The sequence below is a fragment of the Ascaphus truei genome, chromosome 8, assembly GCF_040206685.1.
Source record: "Ascaphus truei isolate aAscTru1 chromosome 8, aAscTru1.hap1, whole genome shotgun sequence".
Taxonomy (NCBI): Eukaryota; Metazoa; Chordata; class Amphibia; order Anura; family Ascaphidae; genus Ascaphus; species Ascaphus truei.
In genome coordinates, this window is record NC_134490.1 from 64,172,190 (window position 1) to 64,197,636 (window position 25,447).

Sequence of the window (25,447 nt, forward strand, 5' to 3'; positions counted from 1 at the left end):
TGTCTCACATTCATAACCAGTTTTGTAGCCAGGGCACTAATCCCCTTAGCCTTAATACAACCTATTCAATCTATATATCGTTTTGTGGTCTGATTCATTTTAATTTAATGTTCAATGACCAAGTGAGCAGCAGAGAAAGCCACAAGCACATTTTGCGCTGTTTCTGCTATGTAGAGTGTATAGGGTGTGATGCTTTACTAACAGGAGTTATTCAAAAATTAATTTATAGTGTCCAATTTTCAAGTCCTCAAATGTCTCTTCTTCAAGGGTACAAATGTACAGTTCTGACTAATATGTACAGTAGAAGTGGGCAAGCATGAAAACTTGTGTGCGTGAGCGTACAGGTCTTTCTATGTAGCCGACTAGATTACAAGGTACGTAGATGGCAATGTGCCACACTATGAGATGACTCCAGCATATATTTTCCAGTAGTTTCTCAAATTAAAAGATCCCTAAATAGAAGTGCTAATGTATACTTAGTGGTATTAGAAATGCACTTTGGCGGTCACAAATAATCATGTTACATTGTTTATGTATTTTCCCCTTCTAAATCAATCCAGTATAGAAATAACAAATATAACAGAAATAAAACACAACAGATATTTACTTGGCAAAAGAGTTAAACATGAAACATTGGTTAGTACAATGATCTGAATCATTATTTTTCTAGTACAAAAAGATATGAAAAAAAACTAGTTAAACCCAAACCCCCCCCCCCCCTTTTAATCAAAATGTGCCAGCTGGAAGTATTATCTAGACCACAGGTGTACATCCAAACCTAGTCAATATGGTGAAAAGCAGGGTAATATTCAGTGCATTAACACCCATTCAAATTAGTGGACGTTAATGCACCGTTAACAGCACAGTACACCCTACTTGTCATATTACATAGGGATTTTGAGATATTGGGAGTAACTCATTAAATCAAGATATTACTGATCTAGAGACCTATCGCATAGAAACTCCCACTGGAGCCAGTTTAATGAATAACCCCTATTATATCCAGTCAAACATATCAGAGCCCACAGAACACCCACATCCGCCCATTTACACTGCCACAAAGAAAAACAAATGGAAAACATGTACATTTCTGAAAATAATGCCCACATTTAAAATGAGGGGAAAAACATTATAACAAAAATAATCTTTTAGTTTCCTTGGAAAAGACAAACTGATGCAGAGTACAGTATTTTCATTCTAAAAAGCATCACAATAAATATAATTTGTAATTATAATAAATAAAACCTTAGTGCTCATAACTTTTCCTAGAAAGTTCATTAGAGGTTAAGAGAAAATTAAAATAGTTAAAAAAAAACAAAAAAAAACACACACACACAACCACACACACACACACAACCACACACACACACACAACCACACACACACACACACACACACACACACACACACACACACACACACACACACACACACACACACACACACACACACACACACACGAGAGATCATTGATTCGTCCTAGTTTGATACAGATGTAGCAAACATTATTGCAACCCGGGGCGAACTCCTGCAGGTGAAATGGCGTGACGCCCCGCCCCCTTCTTGCTGACGGCCGATTCAAAAAACAATGGTCCCTTCTCCCGCTGTCGCCTTGTGTATTTCCCGCTGCAGCGCATCACGGGTTGCAATAACGATGGCTACATCTGTACATTGTCTATCTTTCCTGGGTAAGATTTAGACTTGCATATCTAAATTTCACGGAGTGCTGGAGGATTCACCCGTGTCCTTTGAGTAGCCATTAAAATCCAGTGTTACTTATAATATATTATATATTGTGCTTAACTCAAGTCATAAATACGCTTCTTCCATATATTACCTCTATGCGTTTCCTGGCACACACAGTTCAGGCAAGACATTTCCTCTTCCTCACTATTGACTGTAGATCGAGGGCAGTGTGATTGGCCAGTCAAGATACAGTTATGTTTAAAAGGCCTTGGGGTCCTAATCATCTATTATATTTATTAAAGGCAACAAAATAACCGAATGCCTTCACCTCATCAGCAACCATTGCACAAAGCCCCATTGCTTTGCATACGTAACTCTTTCAGGGAAGTGGCTGCTCATATGTAGCGCTATAATGCACAGGCTTCCACAGTGATACAAGTATTTAACAGGATATTTAAAAATGATTCATTAGGAAAAGTACTGATCACCAAAAGATATTACATTCACGTTAACAAGCAATACTGAAGGAAGCAAAGAACTTGTTAAAAGCCTAATTTCCTTCTATGGTATTTTCTAACCTTGTTAATGCTGCAGCCAAATCCTGTGGCACGGAAATGGTTAACTAATGAGCCATAGAAGTGCATGTCTGGTGCCAGCCAAACACCAACCCCTTGTCTCTCCTGAGCCTAACTATCCAAGTAGCAGGTCAGAGCGGTGACAGCTTCTCCAATAATTGCAGGTCACAGCCTGGGCTTTTGCTGCCCTTTTTCTTTTCCATCTTCTGCAATGTAACTGAAAAGCTATTAACTACCTGATGCTGATGCTTACAAGGCATCCGAGATCATGTTGTTGCACATTTGCAAAAGATGAATAGACTTGAATACACCAGCTTATAGGCTTAATCCTGCGCTAGCCGCTAACAGTGGGATCGGGTTTTCTCCCTATGACTCAATTTAACGGTCTATTTTCAATTTTTTTCATGTAAAGTCTGCCATAATAACCAGAATGCCACAAGTGCGCTGCCACAGTTCCACGGCAGAGGTGGCTGCATGACTGTGTCGGTAGTATAATTGCAAATCTCTTTTTTATAGTGTTGGAAGGGGTCTTCAAAAGGTCAACGTTATTCTTTTTAGGTAAATATAGGAGAAACCACATGATATTCTCCTTAGGCAAGTAAACAGCGAGAAGGTTATGGATGAATAAACCCAGAGAGGGTTATTAGTGTAAATACCACGCTCATACCAGAGATGTCATTTTCTATGGATGACTCTAAACGTAATTGGAGGATTGAGAAGATATTGAAGTTCTGTGTCCACAGAGATTATTAAAATCCTACTTGCTTAACGCCTGGTTGCAAACTGCACAAACAAACACGGTTTCTCTCTGTGCATCTGGAGCTGGGAAGAAAAACATATATATTTTTTTGTTTTACTTGCAGCATTGATCATATTATCCTCGTCATTGCCTATATAATATTACACTGAAGTATTTCAGACACCGTGTCTTACAAAATGAACGCGCGACAAATGGGTCAGAGCCCCAGATTATGAAACCCGAGTTTATAACAGGGGTGGCCAAGTCTAGCCCTCAAGGGCCACCAACAGGCCAGGTATTAGGGATATCCCTGCTTCAGCACAGGGGGCTCAATCAGAGCCACCAGTGCTGAAGCAGGGCTATCCTGAAAACCTGACCTGTTGGTGGCCTTTGAGGACTGGAGTTGGCCACCCCTGGTTTATCGCAGATAGGATGCCCTTAGCCCTTAACGCCATGCTCCCTTAAACAATGCAACATTGTTTTGATGACTACACTTATAATGCTAAAAAGTGCGATCGCACGGAAAGTCGCATTGAAGTCAATGTGGTTTGTCCATGCGAAGAGCCCGAGACTTAATTAACCTCATGTGTACTTTGTATACCGTACTTAGACAATGCATGGATTTAACATTTGCACCTATGAGCAGGGACCTGCTTACCTACAGTATCTGCATACGCTGTATAATAGTATTTTACAATGTATCCCTTCTGCGCATCACCCAGTGTACTACAACATAGAACATATTGGCAGCTTACAAATGAAAAAAATATATATTGATATCATTTCCATAAACTGGTGAATATTGTGTAAACAAATGAGTCAGAAGACTCATTGTTCAACATACAGCAACTCCGATTCCCTTCAGTAACCAATCTTTGCATGATGCTACATACCCTTTTCCCTTTTGTGCAGTGTTGGTACTATGATATGTTTACCAAGCACTGTCGTTTTGTTGCTTACATTCTGTAAAGCAGGGGTGCACAACTCCAGTCCTCAAGAACCCCTACAACAGGTCTGGGTTTTAAAGGAAATCTCTGCTTCAGCAGAAGGTGGCTCAATCAGTTGACTGAGCCACCTGTGCTGAAACAAGGATATTCCTAAAACTTGACCTGTTGGTGGCCCTTGAGAACTGGAGTCGAGCACTAGTGCTGTAAAGCCATGAGTTTACCTGGCACTGTACTGCAGCTGTACTGTACTCTGTACCGCAGCCAGGATTCACGTCTAGATCCCGGATTAAGAGTCATTGACTTTAATGGCAGTTTACGCCAGATCCATACAGCTAAATCGGTGCTCAGCGAATCTCCCATCATAGTCTCAAACTCTCTCCGCCATTTCTCTCTCACTTAACGTATGTACGTGATTTTAATTGTGGATTCTATTGGTCGCAATGTTTATATGTACATTTTGTACCCATAAAAACACAGGGTTTTTGTTTTACGGCAGTGTGGACATTATTTTTCATAAGGATAGAAAAGTTACCAGTTAAAACAACATGGTCACAGTCCTGCCTCACATGCAAATGTACTACACTGAATTTAGAAACAATTAACTTGCTATTTACCTCCGCACAATTAACCAGAGCTAATGAAAACATAAAAAAAAAGCTGTGTGTGCTGTGCACGCGCATAGTAAGTGAAACTTCTTTGACTTTTGTCACAGAAATTGTATTTGTATTGGTGATGTTTTAATTAAAAATCAAAATACAATTTCATTGACAAAACGCAAATAAATTTGACTTAGAACATGCGTACACATCCCTTGTATTTGCACTAAGCGTGAATTCCTCGTGTGTGCGTGACTGTGTGTGTGTGCGTGTGACTGTGTGTGTGCGTGTGACTGTGTGACTGTGCGACTGTGCGTGTGACTGTGCGACTGTGCGTGTGACTGTGCGACTGACTGTGCGTGTTACTGTGTGACTGTGTGTGACTGTGCGCGTGACAGTGCGTGTACGCGTGACAGTGCACGTGACAGTGCGTGTGCACGCGACTGACTGTGCGCGCGACTGACTGTGCGTGTGACTGTGTGTGTGTGCGTGTGACTGTGTGTGTGTGCGTGACCATGTGCGTGTGTGTGTGACCGTGTGCGTGCGTGTGACCGTGTGACGTATGCGCAGCCCCCCTGCACCTCACACATCCCCCTAACCTATTCACAGTCAGTGTGTGTATGTCAGTCAGTGTGTGTGTATGTCAGTCAGTGTGTGTGTATGTGTCAGTGTGTGTGCATGTGTGTCAGTCAGTGTGTGTGTATGTGTCAGTGTGTGTGCATGTGTGTCAGTCAGTGTGTGTGTATGTGTGTCAGTCAGTGTGTGTGTGTGTGTATGTGTGTCAGTCAGTGTGTGTGTCTGTGTGTGTGTATATATGTATGTGTGTGTGTCTGTCACTGTATGTGTGTCTCTCTTTCTGTGTCCTGCCCCCTCTCTCCTGACTCCTCCCCCCCCCTCACAGACAGGCAGAGCTGCGGACTCGCGGCGGCTCTGCCTGAGACTCTCCTCCTTCCCCCCCCCCCTCACAGACAGGCAGAGCTGCGGACCCGCGGCGGCTCTGCCTGAGACTCTCCTCCCTCCCCCCCCCCCTCACAGACAGGCAGAGCTGCGGACCCGCGGCGGCTCTGCCTGAGACTCTCCTCCCCCCCCCCCCCTCACAGACAGGCAGAGCTGCGGACCCGCGGCGGCTCTGCCTGAGACTCCTACTCCCCTCACAGACAGGCAGAGCTGCGGACCCGCGGCGGCTCTGCCTGAGTCTCTCCTCGCCCCCCCCACCCCCCGGCGAGACGCGGCCGCACCGGGCACCGGGCAGATACCTAATAAAGCCCCCCCCCCTCCGGAAGTGCTGCGTGGGCAGAGGCAGTGTCGGCGGGGAAGGGGGGCAGCGTGTCATCGTCAGCGGGAGCTGGCTTGGTGCTGTGGGGAACGTAGCTCACTCTACCCCCCCCCCCCCCCGTTCCATGCCTCGGCCGAGGGAGGTCAGCAGGAGTGGCGGCAATTAAATTTTGAGGGCTGCCGCCGCCGCATGTCAGCGGGTGGGGGGAGCAGAGCTCGTTATGAGCTGCGGCAGCGGATACCCTCCATGATCCCTGGGCTCCTCTCCTCGACCCCGGCGGCGCTGAGTCAGCGGGACGCAGGAAAGCGGAGGTAGGGAGGAGAGAGGCTGCGCAGCATGTCAGCGGCCGTTAGGAGCGGCGGCTATCGCCGCCGCATATGTCATGGTGTGTGGGGGGTGTGGGGCTGTGTGGGGGGTGATTAGGAGCGGCGCCGGCGGCTATCGCCGCCGCCGCATCTGATTTGTGGAGCGGGTGTGATGTCAGTGTTGGGGTCGGGCTGAGCCAGAACACAGGCCGGCCTCAACTGCCAGCACTGACGTCACATCCGTTTCATTTCTGTCTCCACAATTCTTTTTTGCCCCATCACGAATGAGGTGCCACTAAGGAAGTTTCACTTCAAAAACTCTGTCTCTCCCCCCCAACATGCAGGATGCTACTTTAATAGAAGAGTGCGCCCTGTCATGTCAAACAGGGAGGTGTCTGTATCCAGGACTAGCCACTATAACATTTATACATGCTGTATAAAAGATGAACTGGTCCATTTCAGGATATACCTTTAATGAGATTACTCAACCAAATCTGAATGTATGCGCTTGTTTTGCTGCAGGTACAAGTTCTGGAATACTGTCCCAAAGACATTCCATTCAGAACAGCAGCTGTCCAAAGATGCATGCTGCAATGCAGAGACAATTCCCTTTAACGGCCTGAAGTGGATACCCGAGGTGTTCTGATCTGGCAAACCACTATATTAAGCTGTACAAGGGCAGAATATTAGAATAGTTTGTTTCTCCCATCTTTCCTATGTAGGTTGCCATGCATAACATAGCAGGAAAAATGTGCAAAAAATACACACAGCAGCGCAATGCCCCCCAAAAAAGGGATACCGGTGATAAAAGTGAAAATGTATTGCCAAATCAAAATGACAAAAAAGGAGGACCCTCCTACGCGTTTCACACAAAAAGTGCTTTATCAAGTAAGTTCATGCCTTATCGTTTGGGCATTCTCCCTTTTAATAAATCCCCTATTATATTACAGATTTATGCTACGGAGCTTGCGCTTCTTTTTGTTTATTTTTCTGTAGGTATGTTTGTGGTTGGCTAAACCACATAAGAAGCTGCAGTCTGGCTCCAAGTGATCAGCTGTTTGGACTAATTACACCGGAATTTCCTCTCAGTTTATTACTATTCTGTGGTAGCTGGTTGTGGTTGTTGGGATTTAAGTAACCATCTTATTTTATTAACATTTATATTGTATTTATTTAGACTCATTGGCAATTGATTAATATTATTTATATCTATATTTTATTTCACATTGTCACATAGTGTTAATAGTTGACCTAGCACTACTTTGTGTGTGTGTGTGTGTGTGTGTGTGTGTGTGTGTGTGTGTGTGTGTGTGTGTGTATATGTATGTGTATGTGTGTGTATATGTGATTAGTTTGTTTAAGATACACTGATTGGCCGTGCAAATTACGTGATGCAGCCGTCGCTTGTGAAAAACAAAATCTCAAATCTCTTCATGAGACAGAAGATTTGCAGCACGTCGTGGCGCTACCGTCGCGATTGGTATGTGCGCTTTCATTGCATTTTATTGTATTGTTTTGAAGCTGCGTGGCGTCGCGTACGATTTCTGGTATAATCACGGGCTAAGTCAGGTTTGCTCAATTCCAGTTCCGCAAGCCCCCTCAACAGGTCAGGTTTTCAGGATATCCCTGCTTCGGGACAGGTGGCTCATTCAGTCCCTGCTTCAGCACAGGTGGCTTAGTCTTCGACTGGAGACTGAGCCTCCAATTAAGCCACCTGTGCTGAAGCTGGGATATCCTGAAAACCTGACCTGTTGAGGGGGCTTGGAGTTGAGGAACCCTGGCATAAGTAGCCAACACTCAAGTAAAAATGACATTGTTTATGCAGCATTTATATCAAAGGTGAATCAATGACATCTCATTAAACTGCTCGTTACTCACCTGTGGCTCCCATTACAGATTTTGGTACTTTATAACAGCAGCACCTTGAACAGAAGCTATTCCCACAGTTACTGCAGCTTCGCTGTTAGAAAGAAGGCATTATATAACATGTGATAAAAACAGGAGGCCTCACTTCTGGGAATGTCTGATGTTTCTGAATGTCAGATTCACCATTATTTTCTATTTGCAGTAACATCTGGAAAACAAGCTACAAATAATGTGGGCTACAGTTTCTCCGAGAGAGATATATTAGCCAATAGCAATATTAACATTACATTTTTCAGCATCTAGTAAAGCACACATTTGATTATCTTCCTGAAAAGATATATGTTTAAAATGTACAGTATGGTGGAAATCAAGTTAATGAATTAGTAATGTCAAGAAAGTCAGACATGCAACCACTTCAGCCTTTAGGACAGGGGTGTTCATCTCCAGTCTTCGAGTGCCACCAAGGTATCAGGTTTTCAGGATATCTCTGCTTCAGCACAGGTGGCTCAACCAGTGGCTCAGTCATTCTGATTGAGCAGGGTGATCATATTTGTCCCTGGACAAAATTTTGCGCATGGGCGGCCAGCACCGTTAAAAACCAGGACAGTGGCCAAAAAAGTCAGGACAAAGTCCAAAAAACCAGGACATCTGGTGACCCTATGATTGAGCCACCTGTGTTGAAGCAGGGATATCCTGAAAACCTGACCTGTTGGTGGCCCTTGAAGACTACAATTGGCCCACCCTTGGTTTAGGTTATTCAACCATATTTTACAATCCATTAAGAGCACATTTAATGGTATATACATAATAGCAGAACGCAAAGCGCACATACCCTCTTTTTCAGTACTGAGAAGGAAGCTCCGCAGCAGCTGCATGCACCTGCTAAACAAGAACACACAGGCCATAAGCAAAAGAAATGCAAGACACGCATTACAAAGCGTCACACGGCTCAAACGCTCAAGTTACAGAACAGTTCATTAACCTTCAGACACCGACTGCTCAGTGGCAAATCAGAACATCGAAATAATGCTCAAAAAGGGTCAAACTCTCTAAAACTCCCAATCATTCACATTGTAGATAACACGGAAATGTCCTAAAAATGAACTGAGGGAGAAGAGGGGCAGGCAATAAATGTATATTCCCCACATGCCTTACACCAGGGGTTCTCAACTCTAGACCCACCAACAGGTCAGGTTTTCAAGATGTCCCTGCTCCGGCACAGGTGGCTCAATCAGTACTTGTGCTGAAGCAGGGATTTCCTTAAAACCTGACCTGTGGGGGGAGCTTGAGAACCCCTTAACGCTACAAAGTGTGTCATGTATTGAAGAAAATGGTGGAACTAGCTCTGCAAGTGATCGTAAGTGTTTCAAAGGGATATTCTCAAGCACTTTCACATACATTTAGCGCAGCTCAACAGTGTGAATTGGGATTTGAAACAGTGAGCTGTTTGTTACTCTTGAACATTCAGCATGTCCTTATGTGAGTGGCAAAGACCTCCAAAGAGATCACTATTCTGTTAGTATTCTAATGTAACAATATAGTACATTGTTTTCAAAAATAACAGTACAGTTGTCCTCGCTATCCAACGTTTCACTTTACAAAGAATGGCATATCCAACGCTTTACAATGCAACCCTATGGGCCGTTTTTCGACGCCGGAATGCGTTATCCAACGCTCACCGCCACTTATTAACATGGGACTCACTTTACAACGGTTTCACTATCCAATGCTACTTCCAGAACGGACTCCGTTGGATAACCGAGGACTGCCTGTACTGTACTTTGCTACAATACAGTGACTTGTACTAGTGCAAAAGATTTTCTCTCTACAACCCTTTATTTGCCACTGTGATCCAGGCATTCACTTTTTACACCATGCCCATATAGCTTCATAGTGCGATTAGTTCTATTAAAAAAAAAATCACCATTCACTTTTTGGGTTAATTCAATTAGGTCACTCATTCTTAGCACAATATTTCTCGGTTAATATAAAACCCTCTCAGGTCAGTGTGGTTTTGATATCCATATAACGCAGTGTAGCCACTGATGGAGTTATATCATGCATTCTTATATTATAAATCATTTTTGGTAAAACACAGTTCAATGTCTTGTACCAAACTGCTCTTAGCTGTAAAGTTACTTTTAAAGTCTTACAACGAATGGTTTGTCATTAAAAGGCTGATCAGACCAGCCTTACAACCTTTATTCTTCCTCACGGCTGCACCTAAAACTAAAATGTAATGGTTCACCTTGTAGCAGTTGACTAGACGTACAGTGTGCCCTGAGACATCACCGGGGTGGCTATAGGGCAAGGAATGTGTCATTTAGTACATTTGTCACCCTTTTTCTGGCTTTTTTCATAGCCTCAAGCTGTTTGACAAGAATCCGACATATGGTTATATAGACAGGTTAAGACAAAGACCCCAAGAAAAAGTCCTCAACGCAAGATGTTCCATAGGCTGCTGGGTATAATAGCGGCCATTTAAAGTGGCAGCACCTCCTAGGGTGAAAATGAACAAATGGCTGTTGTGCTTAATGTGTTAATTAGTGGTGATTGACAATATATATTTTTTTAAATATCACAAGAATACATTTTTTGTAAATTACTTTTAATGTCTCCACGATAACCATGACCTTTACCCAATATATTTTCTGATTAGACTGTTTGTAATGTGTTGTATACTGTACACTGTTGGCCCAAAATTCGTTCCCTTTTGTTGTTCGTTTGAATCGAATTATGCAACCATTATTGGCCAACAACAAAAACCCAATAAAATCACCAGAAAGATAAAACCTCGAATTTTGCGAAGGAGGGAAACATTACTTTAAAGGTGATTGCGGCTGTGTGAATACCTCCGAGGTGTCAGGGTTCACCAATGTAGAATCAAAAACACAGCCAGCACATATAGAAACACAGAATTTGACGGCATATAGTCAGCTGTAAGACCTCAGTTCTAGCATGCCTCTTTCTTTGGAATATTCTACCCTCCTACATTTTATGGAATCCCTTAATAGATGTGAAAGTTTCTACCATATCCTCCCTCTCCTTTCTATCTTCCAAGTATACATGTTAAGGGCAAGCCCCCTCCCCCCACAAAAAAAAAAAAAACAGATGTTTTCAGGATATCCCTGCTTCAACACATGTAGTTCAATCAGTCCCTGCTTCAGCACAGGTGGCTCAATCTTCGACTCAGCCACTTGTGCTGATGTTGGGATATCCTGAAAACCGGACCTGTTGGGGAAGCTCAAAGACTGGAGTTGGCCACCTCTGCAGCGAAGATCTGGTAAGGTTAACGCACAGACTTATTATGTTAGTAAGGTTATAACTAAAAACGTGCTCTTTCTCGCACAAAGGACCCGGAAATATGGGGTTTGGAAGAGGGAGAGAAGGACCAACTGTGAATGCCTTTACAACCCAAGAAATAGACTAACTTGAATATGCAAAGAATATGCAACTGATTTCAAATTTGGTGTACTCAGTCATTTCTCTACATGTTGTATAAATAAATTAGTCAAGGTGCGTCAGGCTGACCAAAATGCACACTGAACAGCTGTATCAATGCCCCATGTTGGCATTCACTGCTCGCTATTTTAGCCTCAGAACCAAATTGTAAAACTTTTTCCCGTCTGATATATTTGACCCCATAGATTAGGGACACCTACGCCCCCCTCAGAGCTGCACACTTCTTGCATAAAAAAAAAAAGAAGGAAAAAGACACATTCACAAATAATAATATTGAAGTGTGTCGAGTGACTCCGTAAACCGCAAAACAGATGTGAATCCCTTGGATGCGTGACAGACATGAATGTCAATTAGAATAGAACAACCAGCCTGGGGCGGTCAGATATAGATTAAGTCAACTTTTAGTAAAATGTATTATTTTTAAATGTGACCTTAAAACTGAAAATGGTCTTTATTATACCTGTACCATTCTCTGTAATATTAAAAAAAAAAAAGTAACATGGTCCTATATATTTCTGCAGTGCCCAGACATCCCTAAAATACAAAAAATATAAATTAAACAACTTATATTCCCCCCCCCCCCCCAATATGAATGTAACATCAGAGAAAAATCCTGTGTGATTTCAACAGGTTTTTTTTCTTTGATATAAGTGGAGTTTTTTTGCCCCAGAATTGCACCACCTTTCGGTTGATACATATGGGCCATAAAGTTAAGACATTGACAGCAGCCAACACAATGTTCTTCACATTTAAATGTATAGATGATGTCATCACTTCTCCTCCCAGCCCCTGTATCAATCCCAAAACTGGAGTCATTTGCACGGATCGCCTGTTTGCTCAGCTGCATTATTAAAATAGACTGTTATACAGGTGCAGTTAACTCCAACTGACCATTGAACACCGGTTTATAATTATCATTAGTTTTAAACCAATTACAAGTATTAAAACAGAACAGTAAAAACAAATAAGAACATAGAACAGAAAAAGTGAAAAATCCCTCCTAATAAAAACCATCAACTCTGCATATATTTAATTAATAAATATAGTTATTATATGGTGCATCCCTCAGCAGTTCTAATGAGCTGGAAACATTGAGCTCTACAACCTATGAGAGCAGAATGGAGACAGTATTACTGTCTGCTCCGTATATTCCCCCCAACATGCAGGTGTGATAAAACCAGATGAGCGCAGAAATCGTCACGGTAAATGCTAATGTTCTTTAAACAGAATGGAGAAGGCAGGACCATGGTCTAGAAGTGGGGTGGCCAACTCCAGTCCTCAAGGGCCACCAACAGCTCGAGTGTTCAGGATATCCCAGATTCAGCAAATGTGGCTCAATCAGAACCTTCGACTGACCCTCTGATTGAGCCACCTGTGCTGAAGCTGGGATATCCTGAAAATCTGACCTGTTTTTAGGGGGGTGAGGGGGAGCTTGAGGACTAGCATTGAGCTCCCCTGATCTAGAACTGTAGACAAATCTGTGGCTAATTATTTTGTTTGTAGAGGTTACTGTAAATTAATTGCCTGTGGGTGGAATGAAAAAGATGTAGCCTTGTAATTCAGTATGTCCATGCTTTGTAAATTGGTATTGCTTTACATTTAAGGCAGAGGAGGCATGAATTGTTCACTTTCACGGATTGAACCACCTGTGCTGAAGCAGGGATATCCTTAAAACCAGAGTTGACTAGCCCTGCCGCAGAGAGTTTGAAGGGCTCTCTCTAAAGCCCAGATTGACAATAGCGTGCAACGTTTTAGCACACCATCTCTCCCATTCAAATGAATGGGGTAAAGGCGTGCTAAAGCTTAGCAACCTATTGTGGGTCTGGGCCCAAGAGTACTTTTCCTGCAGCTTTACAAGCCAGTTACATGGAGCTTTTTTCCCATTTAGAGGTTTTAAAGTAAGTTTACCACTGACGTATATGTTAGTAACAGTCAAAAGGGAATGGGACTCCCTTCAACACCAGGAATTATGAGCCCTTCTACTTCAGGGAAATCTGTGACTACGTATCGACAGAGAGAAGTGTGGTGTGTTTAGGGGCACGGCGTTGTTTCTTGGAGCAGAGTTGTGGTATATGCAAGAACAGTTTCTTACATCTGATGCAGAATGTAAGGCTGCGTCCATAGAAGCACCGTCAGCACTCCTCTGCGCTGACGCCGAGGCTCGCCTGCTCAATCAGGAGCGATTACATGGACTAGCAGGCGAGCGCGATCGGAGGCGGGGCACTGACATCACTGGGCCAATAGCCCGCGAAGCGCCTACGTCAACGTGACGGCGCCGACTTCGTCAGGCTGCTTTGCTCCGATTGGGTGTTTCAGCCGACAGTGCGCTCAGGAACAATTTCAGCTATCGGCTGAAAATCCCAGCGCTTCAGCGCACGTGGGGACACTCGCGGAAGCCCCTTCTGAAGATATCCTCATGGAGGATGATGGGGCTCATCGCGGAGCGAAATCACTGCTCAGCGCTCTTGGTGCTTCTATGGACGCAGCCTTAGACTTCCGCCACTTCAGACATGGAGGATTTTGAGGAGTAAATAAAAGGGGGGAAATAATGGTGCAGACACAGTCATCTCCATCATCATCTGTGCACCGCGTAACTCCCCAACTCCTCCTACTGACAGCTCCCAAGTCGCAAGCCAAGGCAGGTGGGGTAACATTGGAGCAAACGGCTTTGATACATAGGTGCAGAACCAAAATGCCCCGTGGTTCTTTTTACTTTTGACTAGAATCCATTATAGCAGGGAGGCCAACTCCAGTCTGCAAGGGCCACCAACAGGTCAGATTCTCACGACATCCTTGCTTCAGCACAGGTGGTTCAGTCAACGATAGCCACCACTGTTGGCCACCTCTACGTTACAGCAACTCTAATAACAATGGATAACTCGATGTCAGAATATGTACAGCCTTGCTTTCGGCCATTTCTGATCAACACTACTGGATGCTGTATAAGCAGACTTGAGGTTTTTAAAAGCAAACGCCATCTGTTTTAGTGGTAACCTCCCGGGAGACAAAGCAGGGGCTACAGTTCTATTTGTGTTATGTCTTCACTGCTCATATATACCCATTTCTTTCAATGACTTCGACACACAGTGAAAAGACAAACCAGGCTTCTGTTAATATGGACAATGGTAAATTGAGGTAATTCAGATTTTCTTCTGCTATACACACACCATGCCAATAGGAAAGTCTATCATTAGAAATTCAGTCTGTTTAGGACTTCTACAATTAGTTTTTTTCCAATCGTCATAGGTGTTGTCATGTTTGAGATTTTGGTTGGGATATTGGGAAGTTGAGAACTAGAACACAAAAGGTATTAACTTATATATCTGCAGTTTGAACACTGTGTTTGAGAGATTAGAGCAGGGTTAGAGGACCTGTGGGATGCACGGATATTGAAAGCTTCATGTTACAGTATTTCTGCCCTTTTGGCCCAGTATAAAACATATTCTGTTTGTCTACTGGTGACCAACTCAGATATTCTATGGTTATGTTCTATCTGGAGAAGGACTGATTTAAAAAGGCAAAATAACGGTCGAGTTGAATTAATTACACAAATAGGCCAATAATGTTCTAAAACGCAACTGTGTAAGGTCTCCACTCTATATGTCTTCTCCTTTATTTTTTGGTTCCTCTTTGGGACCCCTTTTCTCTGCCCAACGTTTGAATACCCTCTTTTTGCACTGACAAAAAAAAAAAATACATAAGAGTAGAATTTTAAAAGTGCTGCTGTATGGGAGATGTTCTCACGAGGTTCACACCTAAAAAACAAAACAAAAACATTACAAAAAACTATTACGTTTGCAATGACTAAACATACAGATTGAGAACAAAAATGTGATTTTTTTTTTTTAAATGTAGGTCACGTCCTGCAAAACATTTTTATGGAGTAATACAGATACTAGGCCACACGGACACACACACGGACACACACACGGACACACACACGGACACACACACGGACACTGCATCACACCTTACTCCCAGGCTGATGCGTAACTACCCATTCATGAAAAGGGCGGTGCTGAAAACCGAAATAAAACATTTTAATGCACTTTGTAATCCACAATTCCCTTCGTCGTCAATAAAAAAGGTCACACTTCTGGTCACCTCTGACAAGCGCGTTCATCACTGCAGTCTCTGGGACACCATAGATCACAATGCAGTATAGGAGCAAGGCTCCGACACCCAGCCTCTAGGGAGATCAGCTTTATAACACCAACACATTTGGAACACGAAATTCTGTTAAGGCCAATTTTCTACTGCTCAAAGATGTCAACTGCACAGCTTCCCTTAAGATCCAGTGCCGTGTTCTCCCAAATATGTAGAGAGATGGATGAGAGGCCGATCCAACGTCAATGGTCATTTATTAACTGCATTTTTACTCAAGTCAACCAGGATTGCAAAATAACAAAAATGTTGGCTGCAATTAATGCAAATACCCTGGGATTATAACATTGCTAAACAGAAAGAAAGAAAAAAACGGGGTTAAATAAAATGTCATTTCTGAAATATTGTGAGTCAAGAACAAAGAACATTTGAGTCCTGTTGGTAATGAGAAAAGCTAAGGGTAGGTCAGATAATTTATATTTGTTCTCTTGCTCACCAACTTACACAGCTGCTTTACATACAGTAGTTGTCAAAAATGTCTCATTCTCCATCTAGTGGGTTAGTTGCTCTAATTTTTTTTTTTTTTAGGTGCAGCCTCCAATACCCAAGCTTCTACCGATTGCTTGATCCCTTAACATGATGGCAACATTGGTCGTAAAGAAATGACACACAGAATGATGGAATCGTTTTATCGCGTGCGCAATAAAGCCGTGATTGCTCCAGTTTGGAGCTAACAGAGATGGACAATTCGAGTAGCAAGATGAGAAGCACGGTATGAATATATGAGTAGGAAGATAATCAACAGGGCCCATTTAATGCAATGACATATCGGGGTTTTGGAGACAGCAGAAGTGAACGTTATTGCTGTGTGAACAAGTAACTTAGGTGGCGAGAGGCTCTATAAATATACGGCAAGTAATCCAGTTACATTAACCCATTTTTTAATTTCATGTTTCTCTGCTGGCTAAAAAAGGACAAATATAGCACCTTCCCCCCCTTCCAACCCACACGCGTTTATGTATATATACAGTACTGTATACAGCATGTGTGAACACACAAACACACACTATTTAATGCCATGTGACTTTTCAGATTACTATTATAGACTTATTAGCCCATTTCACATTGATTACTGGTTTAACTTTGGACGTGTTGACAGCTTGTCATTGGGGTCTTTAGATATTGCTTTTTCATTGAAAAAGATGCCAGAGAAAGTAATTTCCGAGGTATCTTACAATTCAGTATTCTCCGCCATCACATCTGCATGCTTCCCTCTCCCGTTCTATTGTCTATATTTACATGGAGAGATCGCTACACCCGTACAGAAGGGTTTGCAATGTGTTTTTCTCAAATAGCCACATGCATACTATCCCCTGCCAGGAGAAAAATCGGTATTTTAAAAATGCAACATGTACAGATGTAACTAAAACCACACAACAGAAGGTGAAAATAAAGCGGCTACACATTGCTGAAGTGTAACTGAACTTCCTGCCTCAAGACGCCTCCTGATATTTCTCCAGCAGCTAAGAGGCAAAGTATAAACACAAACGCTGAATGTGATTTCCCCTGGACATAGAAGAATAATGAATGGACAGGAAGTATGTGTTATGTAACTTTTGGTAAAAGTTTTAGTTTTGACAGCTTTAAAAAAATATGGAATTGTTTCCTCACATCTGCACCAGGCCTGGCCACTTTCAATTCTACCCTGAAATGATGGGCAACATTAACTGCATCTGCTGAAGAAATGGTGACAGCACAGGTCAAATAATCAGCAAGGACAATACTGCCATAACAGAATGTAACAGGATGATCCACAACCACTTAAACATTGCGATTGCCTGCACTACTTTGAGTAAAACATTTATTTTGGTCTATTACTACAGGAAGCCTCAGCTTAATAAAACATACTCACGGCCTGCCATAAATACAATCCAAGCCATAAACACCACACATACTGTGCTCTCACTCACCTAAAGAAGACGTAAAACGAAATTTATGTTTAAGCATGTGTGTTTTTCTACCTGTGTACAAAAACTTTTGAATAAAACGGCAAATCTTATGCTCCTATTTAGTCACTACAAAAATAAAAACCATATTACACATTAGAAAATTAATTTCCAATAATTAAAAAGACCTGCTGTGGAAAAGGTTGAAAATAAATGTAACACATACAATATCTTGTATATTCTTCTGTGAATTTGCTGCTACCAAATAATAAACAGCGCTCTTCTGTGAAGAACTGTAAAAGGGCAAAGCATGTGCCAATAATGCAGAATAAAGCAGAATAAAGCAGGAATCCCGGCTATTTTTTTATTTTTTTTTAGGATATGAACCGGGCGGCCCACACCCAATGGCAGATGAATCTCAGGATAGTAGGAAGCCACAAGGATGCGTTTTTCTACAGAACGGCCTTATAAATGCCCCCGCAGGACATAGTGCCATCTTCACTGGTAAGATTCCGGGAAACAGGGTCAGTCCCCAGAAAGAATAATATTGCAGCTTAGCTCTGTTGGAAGTGGATTGGGGGGGATTCTGATGTTCTCCTGTCAAAACCCAGCTCCAAAGATACCACGACTAAGACTGAACCTACGCGTTTCACAGGATCACTCTGCTAATACTGTGGGTGGAAATCTTCCTCTATTTGGAGGAAGTCAAGAGTTTAACTGCACTATTGGTGGTCCGCTGTAATCTTATTTGGTCTTTTAAAAGACAAGCAATGCATGCAAAGTGCAAAACCCAGCCCTTCATTAACAATGAATGCTGCTCTGGACTCTTCAGTGCATAAACCCCAGGAGGTTTGTATCTGAGCGAGCTTCAAAAGCAAAAGCACACACAGAACAAAGCTGAATGCAAGCAATCAGGACTGTCCAATAGGTACGAACTAATAAAATAATAATGGAGACAAAGTGTTGTATCAATACAACGTATCAAAAAATCATTGATCATTTATAACCATCAAGTACAAATGTAGAGTAGAATCATTTCTGACATCTTTCTGTATTGAATGGTTTGCTCTATGCTAGGGTTATATTTCCCCAACACTTCCTCAGTGCCATCACAATAGGCATTAGGAGACGTGAAGAATCTTAGCGCACTATACAGTACATAGTCTTATTTTAAGCAACCTTAGTCACTGCATATAAAAACGCTAGGCCTCCTACTGCATAGGCGCTAGATACACATTGAATAGCAATGGAATAAAAGAATACACCGTAATCTTGATACTTTCACTTCTATTTTACTTCCACTGGTGTTTGGAAGGAGAACGCCGCCACACTTCTTTGGATTAAAGTTGCACGGTGATGCACTGCAAACCCCCAAGAGGTTAATTGCCAGGGTTGCCCGAAACCTAATTCTCTGTAGTACGGGGCTGCCACTTTAACCAGTACTTTGACCGTCTTCATGCGAACTGTACTGGTTACATTTATATGCGGTAATACATTTTGACCTCTGCTGAAAGTGAACAATTCATGCCTCCTCTGCCTTAAATGTAAAAGCAATACCAATTCACAAAGCATGGATATACCAGGCTACATGTTTTCACTCCACTCACAGGCGATTCATTTACAGGAACTGCCACAAACAAATTAGCCACAGATTTGTCTACAGCTCTGTATCAGGGGTGCTCAACTCCAGTTCTCAATCCCTCCCCGCCAATAGGTCAGGTTTTCTGGATATCCCTGCTTCAGCACAGGTGGCTCAATCAGAAGCTCAGTCAAAGACGGAGTCTCTGATTGAGCCACCCGTGCTGAAGCAGGGATATCCTGAAAACCTGACCTGTTGGTGGCCATTGATGACTGGGGTTGGCCTCCCCTGGTGTACACCGTCACTGCTATATAAGAAAATAAATATTAAACATCGGGATGAGCAGCTGTAGTTATTGGAAGTGGCCAAGGCTTTTTTAGGGAGCTTTCAATTCTCCAAGTAAATGATACTTACAGCACAGAGTAACAGCATTTACAGCACATACATCACAGAGTAATAGCACATACATCCTCATAAAGCACAGAGTAACAGCACATACATCCTCATACAGCACAGAGTAACAGCACATACATCCTCATACAGCACAGAATAACTTACATCCTCATACAGCAGAGTAACAGCACATACATCCTCATACAGCACAGAGTAAAAGCACATACATCCTCATACAGCACAGAGTAACAGCACATACATCCTCATACAGCAGAGTAACAGCACATACATCCTCATACAGCTCAGAGTAACAGCACATACATCCTCATACAGCACAGAGTAACAGCACATACATCCTCATACAGCACAGAGTAACAGCACATACATCCTCATACAGCACAGAGTAACAGCACATACATCCTCATACAGCAGAGTAACAGCACATACATCCTCATACAGCTCAGAGTAACAGCACATACATCCTCATACAGCACAGAGTAACAGCACATACATCCTCATACAGCACAGAGTAACAGCACATACATCCTCATACAGCACAGAGTAACAGCACATACATCCTCATACAGCACAGAGTAACAGAACAAGCGGTAAACCGCACACAACAACCTCGATTCACTTTAATTTAAGCTGATGCATTGCCATGTATTATCTTGCGTCTCAACAAACTGAATAAGGGTAAAAGTGTCTAGGGCAGAGGGTGGCCACTTCCTGTCCTCAAGAGCTACCAACAGGTCAGGTTTTCAGGATATCCCTGCTTCAGCACCGGTGGTTCAGTCTTCGACAGCCACCTGTGCTGAAGCATGGTTATCCTTAAAACCCGACCAGTTGGTAGCTGTTGCGGACTGGAGTTGGCCATGCCTGCTCTAGTTATTCTTGGCACTGCATTTTCTGAGCAGCACATTCAGGTCCCAAACAAGAGAGTTACAGATCATAGAAAAGATGGCAATTCTGATAACAAAATACAATATATTTTGCTACGTTTCTGCTCTGTGGTGGGTCCTGTAAAGTAGGAGAGATGTCAGGAGTTTGAGGCAGCAGCTGTGGCACAGCACAATTTGTACAACATTGAGGAGGGAGGAAAAGGATACATTTTCACTCCTGTCCAAGTAAGAAAATGAAAAGAAAACAAAACAAAAAAGTTTCTTGGGAAAATGTATCATTTGCAAACATTTTAGGTCCCACGGCAGGAAAACGCATGTTGTTGTAATGACTATTGCACTAAAATTAAATAAATAGGAAGTTGGCAGCCTGTATGATAAAATGTGTAAACTCTGACTGCACATACATACATACATACATACATTTTAAAGCTCCCTTCTGAAGTACAGTACTTGCATACAAAAAAAGGTAATTTATAGAAATAGAAATAAAACTTGCTGTGGAAGTAGGCACTGCAGGTTGATCTACAAAAGTCCTATACACCTCTCCTAGTTGTGTGTGCACACACACACACACACACGTCTTTTTAACACCTCTCCTAGTTCACTGGTCACAAACACCTCTCAGTTCACTGGTCCTATATTACACCTCTCCTGGTTCACATCTTTCCATTTGAAGATGTTAAAACAATGAAAATGTGCGAAAGAGCACAATAGTCAAAGTAGGTCAGATACAAATTGTTTACTTATTTGTTTTTCCTGTAGCCTTTCATGGCAGGACGTCTATGAGATGTCCCCTTCTCCCCGTCAGGGAGGCGATAGGGCACATTCTGTATCACGTATGGGAAAATTCTTAAACTTCTTACACTACCAAAGCCCCAGCAGATATCAAAATTAACATTATTATTATAATTACAATAAGCAGAAAACAGTGAAGCCTTGATAAGAAAATTGGTTCCAAGTCTCTGAGAAATGAAGGACTTTGCTCCCAGCAGCTCGTCACACAAGAGGCTCCAATAACCAAATAATTTTGCTAAATTATGGTATTTGGAAAAAAACACAGTGCAACACAGAGCTGGTATCACTAATAAAATGCCATCATTTTAAAAGCTTCTTGATGGTTACAAAGGCCTGCGAGAGACATTTTAGTCTTGAGACCTCTCGGTATCTGCAGTGGAGGGAGGCAGTGAGAGACTCTACATACTTTTGATCCAACAAGGTTTTGTATGACACTTGAGGAATCATCTTGGAATGTACAGTATGTCTTTACTTACAAGATAACAGAATACCTTTGCCAAAACTTCCATTAGGGCAGGAGCAATACCCCCCCCCCAAACACTATACTAATCTTCAATAATAAAATGTTGCCTTCCAACTTATTTTGAACAATCTTCCAGTACTTGATAGTTGGAGAACACTCTTCCAATGAAAGTAGTGATGAATGTTAAGCAACTGAAGATCACTTGCTGTTTGTAGCACTTCTCAGGAACCTGATGTGAAACCTTTAAACCAGGGGTGTCAAACATAAGACTGGCATGGCTGACTTTTGTCCGTCCCGCAGAGCCAGATCGGAGGTGCAGCATGTGGCGGAAGCTTAATCACCTGATTTTGCCCGGAGATATTCTAGAGCCAGCGTGGGGGAGGGGCCTGTGCTGCCTCGTCACCCTGCCACGCTGCTATCCCGTTAGACTTCAGCAGGAACTATCGCGAGGCTTGCCGGCCCACTAGTAGTACCCAGTTAGCCTTCACGTATCCCTGCTGCTGCGACACTGTAACACCACGTCTCGCATGGATTTCACCTCATCCCCTCTGCTCCTAATCAGCACAGCGGAATCTGCTCTGTGAGACACTGTTGTTGAGGGTAAGTAAGGCTTGGTCCCTGTTGCACGGGTGCTGCAGGGACAAGAGCCGCCCCTCAATGGGGCCGGACCCGCTACCCACCTTGCCCGCCGCATGACCAGATTTCTCTGAAGACAGGAAATCTGTGTTCACAACTTGAGACGGAGCTCTGGCCACGCCCCCCCCCCAGCGGTTAAGCCAATGAGGGTGAACCTGTCGGGAGACTTCATGGCTGCGCCCCCCGCCACGCCCCCTATCTTTTCCCCTGCAGCTCAATTCAGACTGGGGATCTCAGCAGCACGCGCCGCCAGCCTGGAAGGTCACACCGGGGCCTCAGCGCGAGAGGGGAGGTGTAACATGAAAGAGAAAGAGGGCGAGAGTCAAAAGGAGGGGGAGGATACGTAGAGGAGTAGCATGAGAGAACATGTAGGGGAGAAGCCGGGGGCAGAAGCTGGAGAAGAGCACGTGGGGGGGAAAAGATTGTTTAATGCCGACATCTAGCATACAACAATACTACTATGTATTATTGGCATATTTTGAAACTGTATGGTATGTATGAAGTACAGTGAAATCTAATGAGGCCCGTCATATAAAGTGAGTTTAACACTCTTGCTTGAAACTTACTGTAACGTAACTACACCAAAAGACATTTCATCGACCTGCTATCTTTTAGAAGAAACGTTCTCTGAGCAGGGAAGTAAAGAAAAACACTGAAGTGTGGATCCTGGAGGAGAGTATATAAACACTGCCAATTTAAAATGACCACCATGAATGCTATGATCCCCGGAGCATTGTGTAGTAAATACATTTCCACACATATCCCTACTATCCATACAAATATTGGTGACTAAATACAGTTATTTACCCAAGTGCTAAAAACATAGAAGTTACCTAGTTCCTATATTATACGCTCAATATTGGAGATGTTTAGAAGATACAGGTTTCCTAAGGTGCAGTCAATTTACTGTAAATAGTCTAGAACAGAAATAGAATAAATAGGCATTTAGAGATTAAACATTATATCTTAGAGAGAAAATAAATACGATTTAAAATGTTACATGATATTTAGAATAAAACGGATTTTCATGACTCGTGGTCCAAGGAGTGGCCAACTCCAGTCGTCAAGGGCCCTCAATAAGTCAGGTTTTAAGGACATCCCCGATTCAGCACAGGTGGCTCAATCGTTGACCGAGCCATCTGTGTTGAGTCAGGGTCCATCCTTAAAACCTGACCTGTAGGTGGTCCTAGAGGATTGGAGTTGGTCACTCCTGGTCCAATGTCGTAGAGGACGAGTCATTTCTCACTACAGAGGCGCCAGCATGAGATCTACACATATCGCTCATGCTGTATTCCAGGAGGACTCCTGGCTAGTGTGGCCAAGCATTCAACTTAAAGAATAAAATGCATCTAAAATATAGCACAGCAAGATACCACAGAGGGAGGTTTTAAAGTTGAGCTTTCTGCCACAAACACAGGAAACTATTCCAGATGGTACAAGTATGTGTTGAGCTACAAAGCGACAGCATTTTACTTCTAGGTCCCGGGATATATCCGACTCAAGTTGTTAGCGATGGAACTTTATCGCGGTCTGAAAGCCATCATTTTGGATGAAATTAGTGTTCTTAATTCAGTTCAGTGTCACAATTGCGGCTATGAACATCCCTCTGGTAGTCTAAAAAGACAACACCACAACAAGTGCGTTCACTTTTGTTTGACTAAAATCAACCTAAGAATTAAACTACATATCTTTGTTTTAACCTTCACAACATTGGAGAGATAGGCAGGTGGCATTTAGCAACCAGGGGGTTAATCTAGTTACAGTTATATACTGCTCCCAATTAAACTTAATGTTGGTAAAACCAGCTTACTCCATGTTTATTTTAGATTCTTTTCACCAACCAATGTGTAAGAGCTGGCTCATGTTTCCAGTTAGCAGCCTAAGCCCAAACTTAACTCGTAATCCATAGTGAAACAGAATGAAAAGAATGTCTGTCTGCTATTACATTGCTTTCCTTGCATGGCCTGGCAGTGTAACATTTCACATCTCTCAGGAGATGGCAAGTATGTATGTCCCATATTCGGCCATTCTGGCAAAGCATATTTTACACAGCGGCCACAGACCAGGGCAAATCTCTTTCAATTAAACAAAAAAAGGTGCATTTGTTTGAATACTACGCCTCAATAAACCAGAACAGGGTATTTTACACACAAACTAAGGTTACCTCACATAGTCCGTGTTATTCTGGCAAACTGGACAGGACGGTGTTTCAGAGTGGAGACAAATCTCACACTAGCTCACTTTGCCAGTTAACCACAGGGGTGGCCAACACCAGTCCTCAAGGGCCACCAACAGGTCAGGTTAAGGATATCCCTGCTTCAGCATAGGTGGCTGAGTCATTGACAGAGCCATGTGCTGAAGCAGGGATATCCTTAACTTGACTGGTTGGTGGCCCTTGAGGACAGAACTAGATCACATTTCCATCTTGTGCTATGGTACACACTAGCAGTTCTCGCTAAAGAATGAAAAAGTCCACATACCCAAGTTATTGACGGGATATCGTTTGCGCAGCTTTTCTGTCAGCTTGGACATTTTGCTTCTGAGGACATCGTTTTTACTGAGGAAACCATTGTCCTGCAAGCTCTGGTCATATTCTACAGTGCACTGGGACACGTCATCATCCTCCTAACAAACAAGACGTACACAAACAAGTCTGGTGAAAAGTTTTAAAACACGTAGATCAGACAGGGTCACCTAGTCCTTTGGCGTCTTTATTACTGCCACTAAGTGACCATATAAAAGGATAATATTAACAGGCACACCAAATAAAAAGCAAGAAGAAAATGTATTCAGTACATACTGCAAACAGGCCTATGCGTTTCAGTCCCGCCCAGGACTGCCCTGAAGAAGGTCGTGGCTGGGACCGAAACGAGTAGGCCAGTTTGCAGTATGCACCGAGATTTTCTTCTTGCTTTAAGCTGATATTTTCCTTTTATATAATACTATTTGGGGGAAACTTTGGCTGGGTGGTTCCCCTTTGGCATTGCTGCGCCACAAACGGTCATTTTCAGTTTTACTTTGTTTTGCGTGCATTGAACTCCCACGTCTTACTTTTGATTTCATATAAATTCCTCTGACCACACATGGTAAAAAAATAAAATCAAATACAAATAAGTGATGTCAGAAAATAGTGCATCTGGATCAAGGTTTTAGTTTTAAGGATATCCCTGCTTCAGC

General features: G+C 42.8%; 1 protein-coding gene across 11 annotated transcripts in view; it reads right to left on the minus strand.

The window, feature by feature from the left end:
* Window positions 1–718: 718 nt before the first annotated feature.
* The window catches only part of ZFYVE27 (zinc finger FYVE-type containing 27), a 65,056-nt gene continuing 40,327 nt past the window's right edge, over window positions 719–25,447 (minus strand). For 5 of the 11 annotated variants that reach the window (XM_075612356.1, XM_075612353.1, XM_075612359.1 and 2 more), the window contains 4 exons: window positions 24,751–24,895; window positions 8,823–8,872; window positions 8,003–8,084; window positions 719–3,083 (listed from right to left, as the gene is read on the minus strand). In XM_075612356.1, coding sequence (XP_075468471.1) covers window positions 3,019–3,083; window positions 8,003–8,084; window positions 8,823–8,872; window positions 24,751–24,895 — 342 coding nt within the window. In that variant the 3' untranslated portion in view covers window positions 719–3,018. The other 6 variants (XM_075612355.1, XM_075612365.1, XM_075612358.1 and 3 more) reach the window with 3 other exon arrangements.